General features: G+C 45.7%; 1 protein-coding gene across 3 annotated transcripts in view; it reads right to left on the bottom strand.

Moving 5' to 3' along the window:
• Positions 1 to 4,006: 4,006 nt before the first annotated feature.
• LOC116844736 overlaps positions 4,007 to 18,243 on the bottom strand; it is a 34,306-nt gene continuing 20,069 nt past the window's right edge. For 2 of the 3 annotated variants that reach the window (XM_032816691.1, XM_032816694.1), the window contains exons 2-9: positions 11,167 to 11,403; positions 10,313 to 10,425; positions 8,703 to 8,812; positions 8,509 to 8,587; positions 7,454 to 7,593; positions 6,895 to 7,041; positions 5,630 to 5,852; positions 4,007 to 5,153 (exon numbers count right to left, since the gene is read on the bottom strand). In XM_032816691.1, the coding sequence (XP_032672582.1) occupies positions 4,955 to 5,153; positions 5,630 to 5,852; positions 6,895 to 7,041; positions 7,454 to 7,593; positions 8,509 to 8,587; positions 8,703 to 8,812; positions 10,313 to 10,425; positions 11,167 to 11,403 (1,248 nt within the window). In that variant the 3' untranslated portion in view covers positions 4,007 to 4,954. The remainder of the gene's footprint in view (positions 5,154 to 5,629; positions 5,853 to 6,894; positions 7,042 to 7,453; positions 7,594 to 8,508; positions 8,588 to 8,702; positions 8,813 to 10,312; positions 10,426 to 11,166; positions 11,404 to 18,243) is intronic. The other variant, XM_032816693.1, reaches the window with a different exon arrangement.

Genomic DNA, 18,243 nt, shown 5'->3' with positions numbered 1-18,243 from the left:
ACATTTCGAATTTGCACTGTCGTTTTGTACAGGCCGAACTTCGGAGCTAAACTGAAAACCGGTTCTGCTCGATGCCAGCGCCAACGGACCCAACGGTTTCGACTAAACGTAACAATAGAAATAAAAGCCATCTACCAGGGGTGCGTTCCAAAACCTACAGTAAAACTATAATTACATCTCTATACGTTTTGGATCGCAGCCCTGAAAGGTAAAATCCCCGCTCCGGGTGAGTATACCTGCTGCGTGCTATTAGAGCCTCGACGCTGCTCAAGAGATTTGTTGCGCTCGGAGGCCATAACTTCCGAACGGCTGCGAATTTCGATTTAAAACGTTGGGAACATATTCTTACAATGTTAAATAAACATTTTATGCAAAAAAAAAAAATTCGATTTTTTGAAAGTTCTAATTGGATTTCCCCCCTTAATGTGGGAGTAATGGGATAGGTAGGTAGGTAGGTAGGTAGGTAGGTAGGTAGGTAGATAGATAGATAGATAAGTAGGTAGGTAGATAGGTAGCATAAGAGAGGAAAAGATCCATGACCGTCAAAGAACTTTTCATTGTGACGGCGATCCGAACGATGAATTATCATTAGAATAACGTTCTTTTCGAGGAGGCTGGATCTGCGCGATCGTGGAATCCGTGACTTTCGAAATTATTCGAGGATTCTCTGATTACATCAGGCGATACGAGACATACCAATTACGAAGACAAAAATGATCTTTCGCGTAAGTACGAAGGAATAATATTTATTTAAATCATTAGCACTTGGCTTTTCATTTATCACGGGTGTTTTCACTCTACTTTCTTCGATCTGTCGTCGTTTCTATCGTTTCAGTCTATCGTTGATCTATCGTTTCTATTGTTTCAGTCATCTTTGCCATTTCCTCATCAAACGCTTCATTTTCGTTCGTTCGTTCGTTGGTCTTTGTGTGGCCGGAGAAGATGCAATAACTTCTTGTTATATTAATAAAGATAAATAATGAAAAGATAATGCTTATATAATATTTTTGCAACGTTAGAATATGTCAGCTATGATTGCAGGTGGCAGTGGATTTCTCTCGGCAGGTCCAGGCTGCTGAAACAACATTTAGTTAGGGCGTAAATTCGCGTTTATGCCGCGAAACAGCTCGAGCTTCGCGCATTGGCTCTTGTTTCGTCAGCCTAAACACACATCAAACCTTATATTACGCGTTAAAACAAATGGAAGTATCAGGGTAAAATTGCCTCTCGATTATCAGAGTTCCACGAGACGATTCAAAGATATCTGAGAAGATATCGAGACAATTTCGACACCGGCATATAGATCCCGTACATTAACACGCTATTTATTTGTTATTTTTAATTCATATTGTTTCTCAAATCTGGCTTCCCCCGCTCCAAATTAAGTTACGTGACGACCCAATCGTAAGCAGGCTGACACGTTATCGTTAATACAACGCGCCATTAACGGCGCGACAATAACTGTACGTTTATTCATGGTGCCTCCATTTTCTATGGAAAATACTCTACGTTTATACGCAACTCACAATTAACGCTTAATTCATTTGATCATATACACACATATACACACAACTCTCTCTAGCATACACAAGTTCATATATTATACATAAATACACGAGATGATCGCACACGCGCGTGTGTCGTGCCTTATAATTGTAGATAAAATCCTGATTCATTTCTCGAAATATGCTCGAGATCAGCGAAACACGAAACACGAAACACTCAGTAGCATATAATCGTCAAACCAATTCGCTAACGAACGCGATTCGATGGCTCAGTGCGAAAGAGGATATAAAGCTCGGAATATAAAGTTTTTCAGTTGGTATCATCAATGAGACAGGATAGTATTTTATAGCATCCCATCGTTAAATTTTCATTGCTATAATTAATCGTGATATAAAATAATTATTTCAAAAGTTGTTACACATGTTCTTGTTATATATGAGTTACACAGGGGAACGCGTTTTTCTTGCAAGTACTTGCGATTATTAGAAAATATTAGTTGAAATGTTCTTTTTTAGCTGCAACCCTTTTTTGCGCTCATCCGCCGAGTTACGCGAAGCGTCAGCTGTTAATTGTTGCTTTCTCGAGTCGGCCGCTCGCTTTCGCGCTTCGACGAGGAGAATGTTTCTAGGACCGAGATTTAGGGACGATTCTAACGGGATTTTGCGAAACGTGCCAAGAATTCATCTTCTCGATCGAAGCGATTGTTGACGGTCGACTTCGCAGACTGCGACAATGCAGGTCGGTCTGATACTTGAACAGATACGGTTAATGGCTTTGTGGGATAGCAATTATACGCTGTTTTAATACTTTCACTCTAACTTTTTAGTAAATATAGTTTGACAGCTAGGGGAGGACGTACCTGCCGCTTAATTAATCACAGCGCGAGCGCGTCGATTCTGCGTTTTCTCGCGAGCGAATCCGAAATTCGATGATGTCGTCGTCGACGATCAATCACGATTCCAAGACATTCGCAAACAGACACTGCGGAACAGTGGAGGATACTTGAGCCGAGCTGATTCATCCTCAGTTCGGCGATAAATCACGATATGCATATTGCTGCGCGCACCGAGGGTAATCAGGTTAATTAGTATACGACGTCTTCGATGGTTGGCCCGATGCAATTGCTATAGAATCGTGAAAGGCAATGTTATTTAATAGGTATGATGAAATCACGACGAAGCAACCGATTGTACTATTCGAAAGCACGGCGGTGTCGCATGAGCATAATGTCGCAACTACCGCCACTTCGATTGACTTTTCCAGCAGGTATTACCAACAATCGTTGTTGTAAATATTGTAATACTGAAGATTCCCCAGTATTCCTATAGCTAGTAGTATCAGTCCTCTCCTTCTCCTTTCCTGTATAATTACTTTGCGCGTGACAAAACCTGTATACACATCCGTCTATATATACATATCGGCAGTTACCATTCGTAGGCGCAAATGAGTTTTCGTGTTTTATATAGAATATTTAAGCGAAAATTGTACACACTCGTGTAGGCGTACGCGCGCATGTGAGCCTGCTAGCGCGAGTCACTCGATCGTATATTTTATTCTAAAAATGTATTTTTAATAATAAATCGTTTTTAAAAATACAAATCCCGCTCGCATCTGACACGTCGTTCCCATGTCGCGGACACGTCGTTGCTCCTTCTGGAGAGAAAGCTTTTGGAGAAATCTACTCGTCGCAGTTCTCACGTAAACTCGCGCCGAGCTCCTTCAAAGTAAAAGCCGTCCACTTTGTACTTCGTAAAACGGCTATAATAAGCATGCTTCACAAAGAAGATATAATTCTTCTTACATGCCGTAGTCTGCGCGCGCGCTCAGAATAAGAAGGTAAGTCGGAAGGTCACGGGAGGGTAGTTAGTTACGAAAGTAACGAGAAAAAGCCTCCGGAAAAATGAGAACGAAAACAAGATGCAGTACGTAGTAGAAATTATCGTGATTAACGTTGATGATGGTCGAACAACGGTACTCTTGCTCGGCAAATGCGGGTGGAGCAATATTATTCTTGTCGTATCATCGCAAAAAATTCTGACATTACGCGAGGGTGTGCATTACCGTCTCGTCGTGCACTACCTTCTAAAAAAGGAAAATACGTACATACACATCTACACATATATATATAATCACATAAGCAAGCAATTAGTCAGTTAGTTAACCACGTAATTCGAGATTACGCATGGCTGACCACGAAAGAAGCGCGAGCTATTTCGTAAAATAAAATCAGAGTCAGCATACGAGTCAGCGATACAAAGACGCGAGCGCGCAAACGCCGCGAGAGATCTACAACTGGATTATTATTATCGAACAAGTGTGGAAAGTGGCATCGATGTTCTAGTCTAGAAAGAAAAAGTTGTGAAACATAACGCTGCGTCTTCGACACGAATACAATGAGAACGTGAGCGGCGCGTTACTTTTCGTTGCGAGAGGGCAGCGTTCGAAGGACGACGACGCGATATTTATCATGCGATTCAGGTCGCAGAATAAAAGGCACACGTCTTGTTTTTCGATTAATGGATTTATGTACAAAAAGCATTTAACTAGTTATATCTTAATTAAAATCATAATGTTCCGCAGTTTCGTATATGCTAGTGTGCCTATGTTATGACTATTATATTATGATACATACGCAGTCTAGCACGAGAATCGTCTCACGAATGATAAGGCTAGGCATAAAAGTCCCGACGTGTAGATGCATGCAGTGTTTTTATAAAATAACCGTGCTTACGTATATATATAGAGAAAGAGTTTTTATCTATTATTGGTCCGCGTTTCTCGAATTGATCACATTACTCATTGTCGTTGATATCGTTAACAAAATGCGAGATTATCGAGTAAAATGCGTGGTAAAAACATCGGAGCGTGATGTGATTACATCCTTTCGAGGCGTGAGCTTCGCGAGGTATTAATCAACGATCGTTGTCGAGGTATCGAATTTCATATATTGACGTTTCCTTCATCGTTTATACGTATTTCTGCGGCATATGTCGCGTAAAATATACATATTACTGATTGCAGACACGCTATTGCGCATTGGTGTGACATTCCCAGGCCGTCAATTATGAATCCATTACCGTGCTATGTGCAATCTATCATTAACTTATTATACTCGAATATTGAAGCGAGATTGAGATTGATTGCTCATGTAAACATACAAGGTTGCGGTAAGCACCTGTTTCTGGTTTACAGAAGAAGTGCCATACCAATGCCGCATAATCCATGTGCCAAACGACACGATCAAGAAAGCGTCAATACGTCGTTGAACGTGTCGTCTCTGCGGAGTCTTCTCGCAGTCGCATCGGTAATTTCGCGCTCGAACCGAACACCTGTCATTCGTGCGATCGTATAAATGCCGCGGTGGCGCTTAAGAATTCGTGTTTGATTAAAGTAACGTTAATGAAGAGAGAGTTCTAGATTCTTTCGATAAACGAAGCTAAGACGGTCGTCACTTCCCGGAGTAGTGCGAGCCGATGTTGGACGGCGGTCCTCTGTGATGATGGTGGTGCTTCTGGCCGGGGCCGGAGTATCTGCTGCCCGGTCGAGAGTGCACTATCGCGTAGTGATCGCTGTTGGTCGATATCGACCTCGTGGAATTCATGGTGGATCCCCCAGAGGCGTATCCCTGCTTTCCGTTTAACGAATACCTGAGCAGAAGGAAGGTTCCGTTCAAGCACGCCATCGCATGTGCACCGGGCGATCCCGGGTACACTAATTGCCGTCTTTGTGACCGCGTTGCGTTTGAGCAAGGGACTCTAGAAAGTTCACGATCGGCGGCCGCGAGATGCGCGACGCGCATCGTCCGAGATACGAGCGTGGAGACTGTGGAGAGCGCGGAGAATCATTTCTTTCCCTCTTTCCCCAATTACACGGTCTCGAGCCCGTGGAAAAGCCCCGCGAAAAGCGTGAGGCCATTTAACCATCGCGTTCGATCCGGCGCGTCTTCAATCAATAATCGATTCGCGGCACTCGGACGAGTTCGAGTGTTAAATCGATCGTTGAATTACGTGGATACCGCGCACGGTTATGTTACAGGCAAAACCATATATTGCTGACGCAATTAATAGAGATACTTTGTCGGCGAGTCACGCGATTCGCTGTTAGAGAGGTAATTAAGTCAAACCTCGACCCGTATTGAGAACCGTGCCAGCTGCGGTACGGATCGTAATCCTCAATGATCGACGGCTCCTTCTCGATAATGTCGGTCCGGGTGCAACTGCAGGTCATCGCCGAACACAGGAATATGTTGATAATGAGCATGATGAGGAATAATATCCCGAGCGCCACCGCGAGCCACAGGAGCCACAGCGGGTGCACGCTGCCGTCATCGTGCAGTGTTTGTACAACTGCGAATGCAGAAACTACTGTGTAACTCTTGCATTTATAGTAATTGCGCGCTCGCACACTCGCGCATTTGCATACGCGCCTTCCGTGAAAACGGAAATACCGTCAATTACGATATTCGATTGCGCGGCAACGAAGCTTCGATTTCTCCGCGGTGCGTCGTAGGAAAAACACGCGTTTTGCGCAAGTGAAGAGCCTCGGGTGAGTGGGAAACGCGGCAACGATGCTCTCTCGGACGCGATAATGCTCGCGAGGACAATCGTCGGACAATTTGCGAGGAATCATAATTCTATCGTTGTGAGGTCTCACCGCGTCGTCTTACTTAATGGCGTTTACACACTTTAACGGGACCCAACGACGTGAGAAAGTGTTTCGTTTCGTGCTCGTGATTTAATAGAATTATTTTAACCGCGCGCGAGTCCGCGAAGACATCACCGGAGATCGGCGTATTGAAAATGATAGCGTGCGACCGAGTCGAGTCAAGTAGAAAAGTCACAACCGCAGCATGAAGCACGATAAGCGGAATAAGATCGCTTGTGCGTCGGTCTGAGTACACGTTATAATTTGACGACAGTCCCGCGCGGATAGCTCGCGTGTCGAAGCGCCATCCAAATGCGGGTCAGGATGACGATGTGGGGCGGCGAGGCAACCATGTTGCGACGAGCACGGGAAGAAGATGTAAATAGGATACGCGGGAGAGGTGAAGCAATGAGGGGATCAAGAGAGACGGGGAAGAAGCTCACACGCATTCTCGTCGTGGCTCTATACTTTTCGTGTCACGACAGCATGTCAAAACTACAGCGTATACACCGCCACGAGCTTCTCCGATGTAACGTCAAATGCGATCGCTCTCATTGATCTCTTTATCGAGTCGTGATCGTCGCTTACGTTAATTAAACAAGCTCTCGAGTAGGAGAGAAAGTCCGACGCTTCTTATTTGACCACTCGGGACTCGGTCAGAGTTAACAGTGTCGTGTCGGTAACGACGATAACGTGTGTGTAACGATAACAATTAATCACGTCGATAGCACAACGCATACGTACCTCGTTGTTCGCCCGGCTTGAGGACAAAAACACTCGTCCCGGCGAGCAGCACTCCCTCTTCGCCACTAACACTCTGTCCGTTAGTGGAGGAGCCACCCTTTATGAGCTCCTCTTTGTCTCCTTCGCAAATGGGGGTGCCACAGCTTCCTGAGCATAAAAATTTGCTTTTGTTATGCATCGCGGACGAGAAAAGTTGCAATCGAGTTTTTGCACCGCGGCGATTCTCGCGTCGTCGTCTTCGCGAGGAAATTGCTAATGTACAATTCGCAAAAAATGGAATAGAAGTTGAAACAGAAGAAAGGGGTGGTGTCTGTTCAAATTGTCCTAACGAACTGTAGGTAATTTCTTTTTATTAACACGCTAGAACGAATAATACTTCTATCCTGGAATCGCTTTCCTCCTCTATTTCATTTGAAAAGCTGTCGCTGTGAAAACGAACGAGGACAACTGCGTGCCGCGGTGGCGACGCGTAACGACGTACGGCAAAAGTTGAACGGCATTTTATAACCTACATTCGTAACGGGATGCTAATAGGAAATCATTCACCGGATCAGTTTACCTCTGCACACGGCGATGTCACATTGGAAATGCACCTCGGAACTGTCGGAAAACCGGAACATCGAGAACAATGTGGCATCCGCCATACCGGTGCTCCGATCGTATATGAATTTCGTCATCACTCGAGCCTTCACGGGGCAGCTTGACGATGAAAACAAGTTGCAATTAGAGCAAGTTATTCTTGACGCCGCAATAACGTTAATAACGTTACCGCCGCGTCAGCAGCGCGTTTCTTTTTCTTTTTCATTGATCTTAGCAATGAAAACAGAATTAAAACTAATTTTAACTTCTCTTGACTGAACGTGTTATCCGCCAAGTTCTAAAGTCGCTTTGACAGGCGAGAAAACTTATAAAGAGTAAACGAAGAAGAGAGAGAACTTGAGTTCTCGTTTTGTGCAATAAAGAACTTGGCAATATAACTGAAGTTTTAATGAAAATACCATTCGCTCTTTCTGTGTGCTCGACCGGACTTTCAAGAATCCAACCCGTCTTGTTGTTATAAAAAAAAAGATTGCTCATTTCGATAACTATCAATTACATCACTGGCTTATATCGTAGAGTTTATAGGATATTAAATCGCATAATTATACCTGCGAACGCATATTTATATTTGAGCAATTACACAAATCTATTTTCGTGCATTTAAACAGTAAGGTATTAACTTTTGATTGAAATACACTTGTAGAATCGACAAATGTGTTAAATTAGGTGAAAACAGTTTAATCTGTATGTAAATACTTATTCCTTTATTTGACAGACCCAAAAATGTTGAAGGAACAAGATTTTGTAGTGTTTAAATGAACTAATGTCTGCTGAATTCATTGTTTTCCAAAAATCATTTTAAAGACACATTTTCAATGATTTTTGTCATCTACTCGCAAAAATTGAAACTACTAAGACAATAACAGACAGAACAGATTATCAGATGTTGTTCCAGACTATATAAATGCTAAATAAATGCGTTTATCGTTCTTGTGTATAGCTTATAAGAAATCAATATTGCTTAAGCACAACATTACTAAGTAATTTGCACATACAAATTATGGCTCAGCTTACCCTTTATCGTCTATGAGCGGTACGCTGGAGTTGAGCTTGTTGAACGCCACGCAGTTTTTGACTCGGATCCCGTACATTCCTGCAAATTAAATATTCAACGGATATCAGTTTTTCTCACGGAGAAACGGCTAACGGACTGATCCGTATCGACTGAACGTAAACGCGCACGATGGAATGGGACGTAAAATACGAACCGTCTGGGCGTGAAATCTCGGCACGCATCGTGTAGTTGTGACCGTACACAGCTTCTTGCACTCTGACGCCTCCGTCCAGGAGGCGCAGGGAAACCAAGGAAGTTTCATTTCTATGCAAAAAGCGTTGTCTCGTGAGCATGCACTTCTTCGCTCGTCCCATAGTACATTTTGTTATTACCGGCCATGACGCAAGCTCGCTTGCCGGCTCGATCGATCGATCGGAGCAGTTGCGATCCGTGCGAGCGAATGATTAAGTGCACAGTAGGGAGAAAAAATGTCAACGTGTCGATACGTATGATGTCGCGCGTGTGACGAGAAAATTACGCGCAGAGTCACGTCCTGACTTTCAAGGTGCCTCCGCGGGCATCAAAAAACGAGGCAAGACGTATTCAAAAGGTACCGACCCAGAAGGTAATTATTATTTGCCGGGTATCTCGCCCGACGACAGTCGCATACTAATAGCTGGCCGCGTTTTGCGCTGCGGAATAAGAAAATTGCTTGCGGTAAGCCGCGGCATCACGGGCATATTAATTTGCCGCTCTATTTATCTAATTCCCGGACGGCTAATTGAATTTCATCATCGGGGCAATCGTACGTCTGCTGAGAGGTATTTAGCCACGTGCGAACACGTGAGGGGGCATACATTTTCACACGTCTAAAGCCACCCACGATTTTAACCGTACTCTGAACCACGGTTGACAATCAACGAGCTGTCGGTCGCATCTGGTACTTCGAGTTGAGAGAACTTGTGTCTCGCGGCGTCAGCTTGACGATAGCGCGCTTAAATATCGTACCTCGTTGAAGTATCCCCCATTTATCAATGGCGGTATTGAGACACCGCGTAATATCGGTGCCTCTCGCGAAACTGCTTAATTGTATCTCGATCCACGTTGTATTCGGTATCCTACGGATACATATCGGCTCAATAATAAGCCGAAGTGTATATCTCCGCGCACAATCAGCGCGAGCAGAAAATCTACGACTGAGAGGTGTCAAATGGCAAATATATCAATGACCGATTAGAAAACGCGCGGCCGCTAATGACCGATTAAAAGCCTCGCGAGCGGTATTTCCCGGTTAGATAGCGCTGTTCGCGCGTGTCAAGCCGCTGCCGCGAGCTGCTTCTATCTCTCGCACGTTTGGCAGAATCTACCGCGTTGCGATCATTCACGATACCACCGTGGAAAGTCCATAAATAAGGTGAAGCTGAATACGGTATCGCCGCGCGCAGTTTGTTACGCTTTTCGACAACCGCTTCGTGTTGATGAAAATCTCACCTGTCCTGGTATTTGACAATGAATCGGTGAATAAGTGCGGGGGAATGTCAGAAAATAGATTTTTCAGAAATCGCGAATTTTCATAGCTGCGAATACTTGGACAGAGTACTACAAAATTATGGATCATTTATTACCACTAATTATTTTCTAATCATTTCCCACGACCAATTTACTTGAAGTTTTTCGGCAAAATTACGGATCATTCATTATTACTAATTTCTCAATTAGTCTGCCAGTGTAACTTACTAGAAATTCTTCAATACTAATATTACAAAATTATATATTATTTATTATTATTAATTATTTCCTAATTAGTCTGCTCGTGTAACTTACTTGGCATTCTTGAAGCCCGCCTTTCCGCACGTGATGACATAAAATTTGTCGTCCGCCAATTCCAGGGTCTTGTGTATTCTAACAGCGATGGGAATGGAGCGTTCTTCCGTGTGCTGCAAAGTCACCACACTTACACACGCAGAACGATAAAACGTCACGCAGATATATTCGCCGAGGCGCTTATTGCGTTTGAGTAATTTCGTTTGTTTCCGTCTGAAATCAATCTCGTCTCGCGCAAACGTATGAAAGGAGTGGAGTGCCGGTGAAGTTTGCAAGAATTTTTCGCAAATCCGAGTTGAATAGAGATTTTACCGGGAGAGCTTCCGTGGAACGCACTCGCAGAACAAATATCTCCGCGGAAAGAGAAGTATTCAAATGCAAATCGTAATTTCCGCGTGTATGATGGATTCTCATGTTATTCTCGCGAGAGACGTCTGCTGTTGCCGACTACGTAGTGAATTAGCATACTCAACAATTTCAAAACAATTAATTGTCTGAAGCTTCTCACGTAAACAGACGCGAATATTAATTCCCCGAGATACGTCTCCGTCGAAGCATACGAAGCACTAATGCGCCTCAAGGCGCAGCTGGATAATTGCAAAATCCTGCCCCGCGACTTTTCATTGCAATTATTGTGCACGAGGATACAATTCGTCCCACAAACCCCCAATTTATCTCGATTCCCTCAACAATCAAAGCTATCCGTTTCCCCGCAACAAACGCATCTGTAAAGTTCGCGAAGAGTGCTTTCGCGACCGGCGCAATCTTCCAAAGTCCCCTCAGCATCCCTGCTTCTCGCGATTCCGTTCGCCCTTGGCGCGTCGCGCTGATTTCCATAATCGCGAAAGACTCACGTTGTTCACGAGGACTCCGCAGTACTCGGGACTGTCGTTAGGCGCGAACAGGTTGATGCCCAAGGTGGCGTGCGTGGAGCCATTGCCTGAGACCATGCACTGCGGGGTCCGATGGTCTCGGGCGTGGACCGCGCCCACGAAACTCTGATTGAGGTTGACGCGGATCGTCATGTGGCCGCCTTTGCACGTCGCCGTCACCGTCGGCTGGAACTCCGTGTCCAATAATTGCCCGGCGACCTGCAATCGGAAAACGGAGATCGGCTGTCATCAGGCCCAGGTGCACGGGGCCGCGAACGACGCGACCAATTATCGCATTCTAGAGCGAGTGCGCGCTCTTCGACACGACCGAATGGAATTTCCTCGACACAATACTGCATTTTGCATTCGGGCATTCGCGTTGACGATTCGTGACCGGTGTCGTCGTCCGAGAAGACGACCGTATGCCTACCGCCTCCGTAAATATTTAAATCAGGGTCAGTGTTGCGCCAACAGCGCCGGTTAACTAACTCCGGCCGGCGATTGCCTGTCCCATTCCGGATCGTGGTCGTAACTATAATGCCGATTGGGAAAGACGGTGTGTATCTTCCTCTCTTTCTCTTTGGTTTTCTCCTTCTCTCTCCCTCTCAGGTCTTAGGATCTTAATGTGTCAAGCCGCGCGTAAAAATTTATTGCACACCGACGAACCTCGGTGCCGGCCGCTGCACGCTTCCAGTTACGGAGCTGAAACCCGTCGCGGTATTTGCCTGCGTGATTTTTGCCGTCGTGGAAATTCCACAACGCAACAAGACATTCGACCCCCTTAAACTACGCGAGCTCTCCCGTTTTTTGCGGAAATCGCGCAAATACGCGAGTCCGCCTCGCTTAGCGCGCGACGAAACGAGCCGAGTGTCTGCATTCTTTGTAACGCCAGCGGCGTATACGCTATTTCGCGTGATATCGGTCCGCACGACTCGGAGCGATCTCCACCCCCGTCTGTATTCCGCTAAGGAGTACTCGACGGACGCAGGCCAATGATATTTCCTCGAGCCGGATCACCGACTTAATGTACGAGTAAACTTGGACCGGTCTGGGCGGTAGCTATCGGCCCACGCTAACTTTCAATTTCATGCGGCCGGTACCGCTCCGTAACGCGGATAACGCGCGTTTGTGCTGTCAGGAACGCGCGATGCGACGCGTACCCATGACACGGTCCCGATATTAATCTCAAATTGATACACATCGCTCAGTGGATGTAGGTACGATTGCCAGTCGATAATGCAATGAACGCGCGTTGCATCGGTACCATCGGGATTTATTTTTACTTTTGCGGTTCAAGCGATATGTGCTGTCGATTACACGTTGCGTGTATCGCAGAATTATCGAGTGTCCATTTAATTGTCGATTAATATCAGAAAATGGAAAATATCAGAGCGGAAAAACATGCATCGACACTGATGGCTGTTTGATACTGGAAGTCGAGAATTTTAAAGTGAAAATTTGCTCTATAGATACATCAAACCGACGAAATGGAAAAAAATTTGTCGGAAAAATCGACAGGACGAAAATATTCAAAGAAGACATTAATTTTCTTTTTTTGAATGCAATTTAAAATCTATCTATGGGGAAATAGGAAATAGAAAGAGAGAAAGAGAGAGAAAAATTACATCAGTGACTCATAAATTAGAAAAGAATTGCTTTCATAAGAATTATTTAATCGTTACATATCTTCAGTTTCGGTATATTACTAATGTGAGATTCGCGCTGAGATGTTCTTCTTTCTACAAAAGGCTAAATGTGCATCATCACTGTTGCATAAATTAAAAGAAAAGTTGTTCTCTGATGATTTCTTCTTTTAACCAAAATTTAAATTCGCTGCATTCGGTCTTCGAAATCGAGAGACAATATTAATGCAAATCTCGCATTAATAATGTACCAAAAGTGACGTCAACTGGTATTTGGAACGACACACGGTCCAGAGCCCATTGCGAGACAAAGGTTCGCACGTAGGCGTTGGGCAAGGACACGAGTCCTAAATGCTCCGACGTTATTCGAGGAAGAGGATCTCGCGTCAGTCGTTAGTCTTTCGTTCGCGGCCAAGCCGAACTGCGGCCAGGCCGAAGGAAGGCTTAGCGGTCCTCGATTAGTGGCGGACGCTTTGTCTACGTGTGCGATGACAGGTATACGATGGTGGACAGGGAGAATCGTGGTCGCCGTTGGGCAAGGCTTTGCACGAGGGAGGCCGCATCCTGTGGCGGTACGCGACGTATGACATTAAGCGCGTATAATTTAATAGCGCTCGTTGTTGCTCTCAAACGGCGCTCGTTCGTCCGGGGGAAAATTGTACGACTGTAATGCGATGTCTGGGAGAGCGTTTCCGTGGCGGCGGGATTTTTCGATTCGTGCATTGAGATCATGTGTACGGGCGGATGTAGCAGGCTGTTGGTACGGCCGTAACGTACATCGTACGACCGGCGCGACGTATCGTTACCGTAGGATTACCGTGCGAAGAATTTATTCTCGCGGCGCGCTTCGCCTCTGAATTGCCATCGTCAATTCGATCCACGACCAAAAGACAAGCACTCGCTGATTCCAGCGTCGAATTAGAAGACGCGATTTGTGTGGTAGATTTAAATCGAGAGGGATGGGCTCTTAAACAAAGCGTGAGTCCGATACTCGTGCCGATATCAATAAGCTAACGCGAAAAGCAACAATAGCTCGTCGCACGATCGAAACGCGCGCGACACGTAGAGAGAGCTCGCTGTATCGCGTGACGTGTCCAGTTGGTAAAACGCGCGCGTATGAATGCGCGCTGGAACTTCCTGCAGTATCCATATCACGCGCGATAAACACTCGCTCAATGGCGAATAAATAATTCGGCGCGGTAATGCGCATTATGCGCGCTCGCGCAAAATTAGAGTCGCGCTGCGGCGTATCGCGCGACGCCGCGCTCTCGGCGCGGAAACATCAGTTCCGCTCATTAAGCTCTCATCCTTCCCCGTCCGAAGGATTCCATTACAGATGTCATGTGCCGCGCCAGTTACGCAGTATTACCCGTTCAACAGTCGGGCGGCACTTTCGTCGACTCCGGGGAAACGCGCACGTAACCTCCGCGTCGCTCGTCTCTCATCCGCGCTCTTTCATCAAGCTGGACACATGCCGAGCATGAATGGACAAGTTTTAAATAACGCATGGTGACATCACGCATAATCTCGCAAGGCAAGCACAATGGAGGATATATTAGTTGCTGCCTGCTGGCGGCTCGGTCCGATAAACACGCGCGCCGATCCCGCGCGGCGAACTAGTCCGGACAAAAACCGGATAAAATCCCGGCCGGGGATGTCGAAACACTGCGAGGAATGCAAATGCCGATGGCTACCGAACTGCCATTGAGATTCACGAGTGTTTTTCCAAGTATTTCGGCCGGCCAAAAATTGTGCAACACGCGAGAGGAATTTTAATTCGGGAATTTTTACTGAGAGAGTCCACGTCGCCTCTCTTGCACATTTAGAGCTATACTCTCGACAAAGTTCTTTGGCTCCTTATCAAATGCTCGGATTCACTTGCACATCTTCGAGTCCGCGATTCCGTCCGCGTCCCTTCATAGAATCGAACGATCAGACGAATTGAACGCGCTGCGGCGTACAAAAGGCGAGTTTTATTCGCCGCGTTATTGTGTCCGTTGCGAGCGTCCGGGAACAGCGCTTTTAAAATGCGCCTAACGACACTACATCAGCGGTCCTGATCACGATAAGTGTGGTTATACAACGCGAACAACTCCGAGGACGCGGGAACTCGTTTGAAACAACAATTGCGATCGGGTCGGCAATTAATAATTCGCCGGGAGGGTTGAGCGCGCGCACGAGCGCTATCGCGTATCGACGCGGCGCGCGCAATAAATTGATAACTTTTTCGCCGTGGCTTTAATGCACGAGCGCAAAAATTCACGCGTGGATAACGGCAATGCATCAAGATTTAATCCTGCCGCTCTCGTGGCCGCAATGTTTCAACGCATTCCGAGCGCACACACCCAGTCCCGGGTGCGCGAACCGCAGAAACAGGAACAGCAGGATCGTTGCTCTTTCTCTTTCTCCCTCTCTCTCTCTCTCTCTCTCTCTCTCTCTCTCTCCTTCTCTCTCTCTTTCTCCTTCTTTCTCTCTTTCCTTCTTTCTCTCTTTCCCTCCCTCCATCCTTCCCTCTTTCTCTTTCTGTCGGATTGTCGATCGGGGACTTTCGGCTGTCGGCGACGTGTCTTTCGATAAATAAGGGCCAAGCCGCCGTGGAATACGAGGGGCACGGAATAAGATATAAAGAATGTCGCAAGAGCGTCAGTCGATACTCCCCGTGAGAAGAATTTGCCGATTTTAAATAAAAAAAAAAGAAAAAAGATCAAAACGTCTTTTTTCAAGAAATAATCGTGCAGTCATACACTTCACTTTCTTCAAGGAGAAAACTGAATTGAGAAAATAACAATAATAATGTTATAATCGAGAGTAGGAAAACTGAAAGCTATTGATCTTATCGTCAAGAAATAATCTTATTATTCCATTAACCCTGGGGTCTCAATTATCTCACTTGACCCTATTAGCAGCAACAACAATAAGATAACAACTACAAGAAGCAGCCATCCAGAAAGCAGGTGCAGAGGATAAAACGAATGGCTGCTGTGTATCGGAGGGCATGGAGGGTCACTCCGATAATGCGGTTGGTTTGAAATAAACTGCAAGCCGCAGTGAATCATAAAGCGCTATATAAATACACACACTGTCGCAATATCTTGATTTTACAATAAGAATCATACATAAATTCCGTATTCTTAATGTCGTGTATCACGATAATGAGCGCGCCTATACGCGCCCATACACTGTACGAACAGTATGGCCCTTCGCGGATGCTCGTTCGCGCGTTTTTCTCGCATTCTCCGCGATATAACTCGCGATGAGTATCGCCGCTAATAAAGATACTCCAATAAAGTACGTTATCTCTTAATGAGCGCGCTTAATTACCATTAGAAACGATGGATAATTGAGTGCGATAAATCGAGCCGCGATGCTTTTGTATTTTTTTTAGATCGGCTTATTTAATACCCAACCGGCGCGTTTCTATATATTTTATATATTTTCTTCTTGATCTTTCATTAATTATTATACCGCGAAAATCTCATTGCTTGTTAAATTAATGCCAATTAGTAAATTATATACTTTTATTAGTATTTCACATATATATAGAGTTCCTTGTTGAATGCCGATTATGTTATATCGTGAGTCTTAAAACATGTCTCACTCTTTCACACATTTGTCGCGCATGGAGCTCAGTCTGAAACAGCCTGTATAATGGATTCCAAGACTTCCTCGCGACTAATTGAGCGAGAAACAAGGATGGTGAGATACCGAGCGATAACGAAAACGCCGATGGTTATCACTGTCACGTTCAGCATCGACGCGATTGAGTTTATCGCACGCCTACGCGTGCGATTCTTTGCATTTCGCCGCGACGTAACGAGAATCGCGAATGAAAGCGGCGTCGAATGGTATCGCGTGTGAGAGAGGCGCAGCACGTGTGACGTGGTGTGTGGTTGTGGCGAAGTTACAAAGGCACGAGGAAGTCACGTCCTCGAAGAACAATGCAGCCACGTCACTCTCGCAAAACGCGAGAAATACTATGGATATCGACGTTTACAATTGTCTTCCTTGACTCAGCAAGATTCTTGCTTACGGCTCTTAGTAATTGTTTACGTGACTCGTGCATCCCCCGCCGAATGCTGAAAGACACTCGATACGCATTTTCGTTGGGAGGACGAGCAACAAGGTGCAATTGCGTCCTCCGCACTCGGCCTATTAATTAAGTGTATTAATTAAGCACCGTAAGCAACAATGTCTCCGAGGCTTATGAGCATCGCGCGGCAGCCCACGGGAATTCCTCTCACACATCTGAGAAAAGATTTGAGAAGATAAGAGAGACTGAGTAAGAGTTCTGAGGTAAAAGAAAGGCGAGGATGTATACAAATACTGCGATAAAAATATCAAATCGTGATGACAAAATGAGTATTATTCTTATATTCGTGGCAAAATTACGTTTAAATGAATGCGAATATTTGAAATATAAACGCGCATATTTTCAAATGATTCTCGGAGCAAAATTGTAAGAATCTTATCCTGTTTTCAACGGCGTGCGCTTGTTATGTCGCGAAACACGCGATCGCGGCATTCCCTCTCGCACGATGACGTCCGTAAAAACAGATCTTTCCGAAGTCCATAAATACGGTTTGGTGATTTTGCGGAAAGCCGCGCGAGTCATTATTTCAAGTGATCGCCGCGAGTACGAGATAAAACACGGCGATTTGTCCAGCTCGGTAGGTATATAGTACTTTAATGTCATTCATATCTTCTCCTCCCTCTCCCCCTCCGCGTCTCTCCTCACAGCCCGATCGTAAATAATTGCGATATAGTAACGATCATGTTATTCATTTTGCTCGCACGTACACAAACGCGCTCGCCAATAATTGAGAGGGCAATTACTCGTGTCACGGTGCGCAGTTGAATGTCATTGTATCTCGTCGGACGCGCGAGAGAAGCACGATATATGCAACCGCGTCGCCGGCACGAAAGAGCATTCTTCGCCCGGAGGCTGCGTGCCCGCCCTCGAATTATCTCGCGAAGAAAAAGGAAGCCGAAGTCAAAACGTATGTTATTGACCCTGGCTCGTTCGGGTTCCTTCGTCTAACCGCTCGTCTCGTCCTTTTTTAGCGCGCGAGCGCGAGCGCGCACGGCCGCGCTGTAACCGAACCCTGCGGCATTTTTGCCAGAAGTGCATCGTTCACAGTGTATGCAATTTACGACCATCGCCATCGCCGTCGCCATCGCATCGCATCGCATCGCATCGCATCGCAACGCGTCGTATCGCATCGCATCGCCAGTTTCGCGTTCCGAGTTTTACGGTTCGCCGCGTCCTTCGAAAAATACCTGTTTATGCAATAATGAGATAATTACGTTTCGTTACGTCCGCGCGGCCGAATATACGGAATGTCCCGACCGTCATCTTCCAGCTCTCTCTCTCTCTCTCTCTCTCTCTCTCTCTCTCTCTCTCTCTCTCTCTCTCTCT

This window comes from Odontomachus brunneus, unplaced genomic scaffold (genome assembly GCF_010583005.1).
Source record: "Odontomachus brunneus isolate Ranch 3 - 2012 unplaced genomic scaffold, Obru_v1 Obru_scaffold_045, whole genome shotgun sequence".
Taxonomy (NCBI): Eukaryota; Metazoa; Arthropoda; class Insecta; order Hymenoptera; family Formicidae; genus Odontomachus; species Odontomachus brunneus.
The sequence above is the reverse complement of the archived record's forward strand: the minus strand, read 5'-3'. Positions and strand labels throughout refer to the sequence as shown.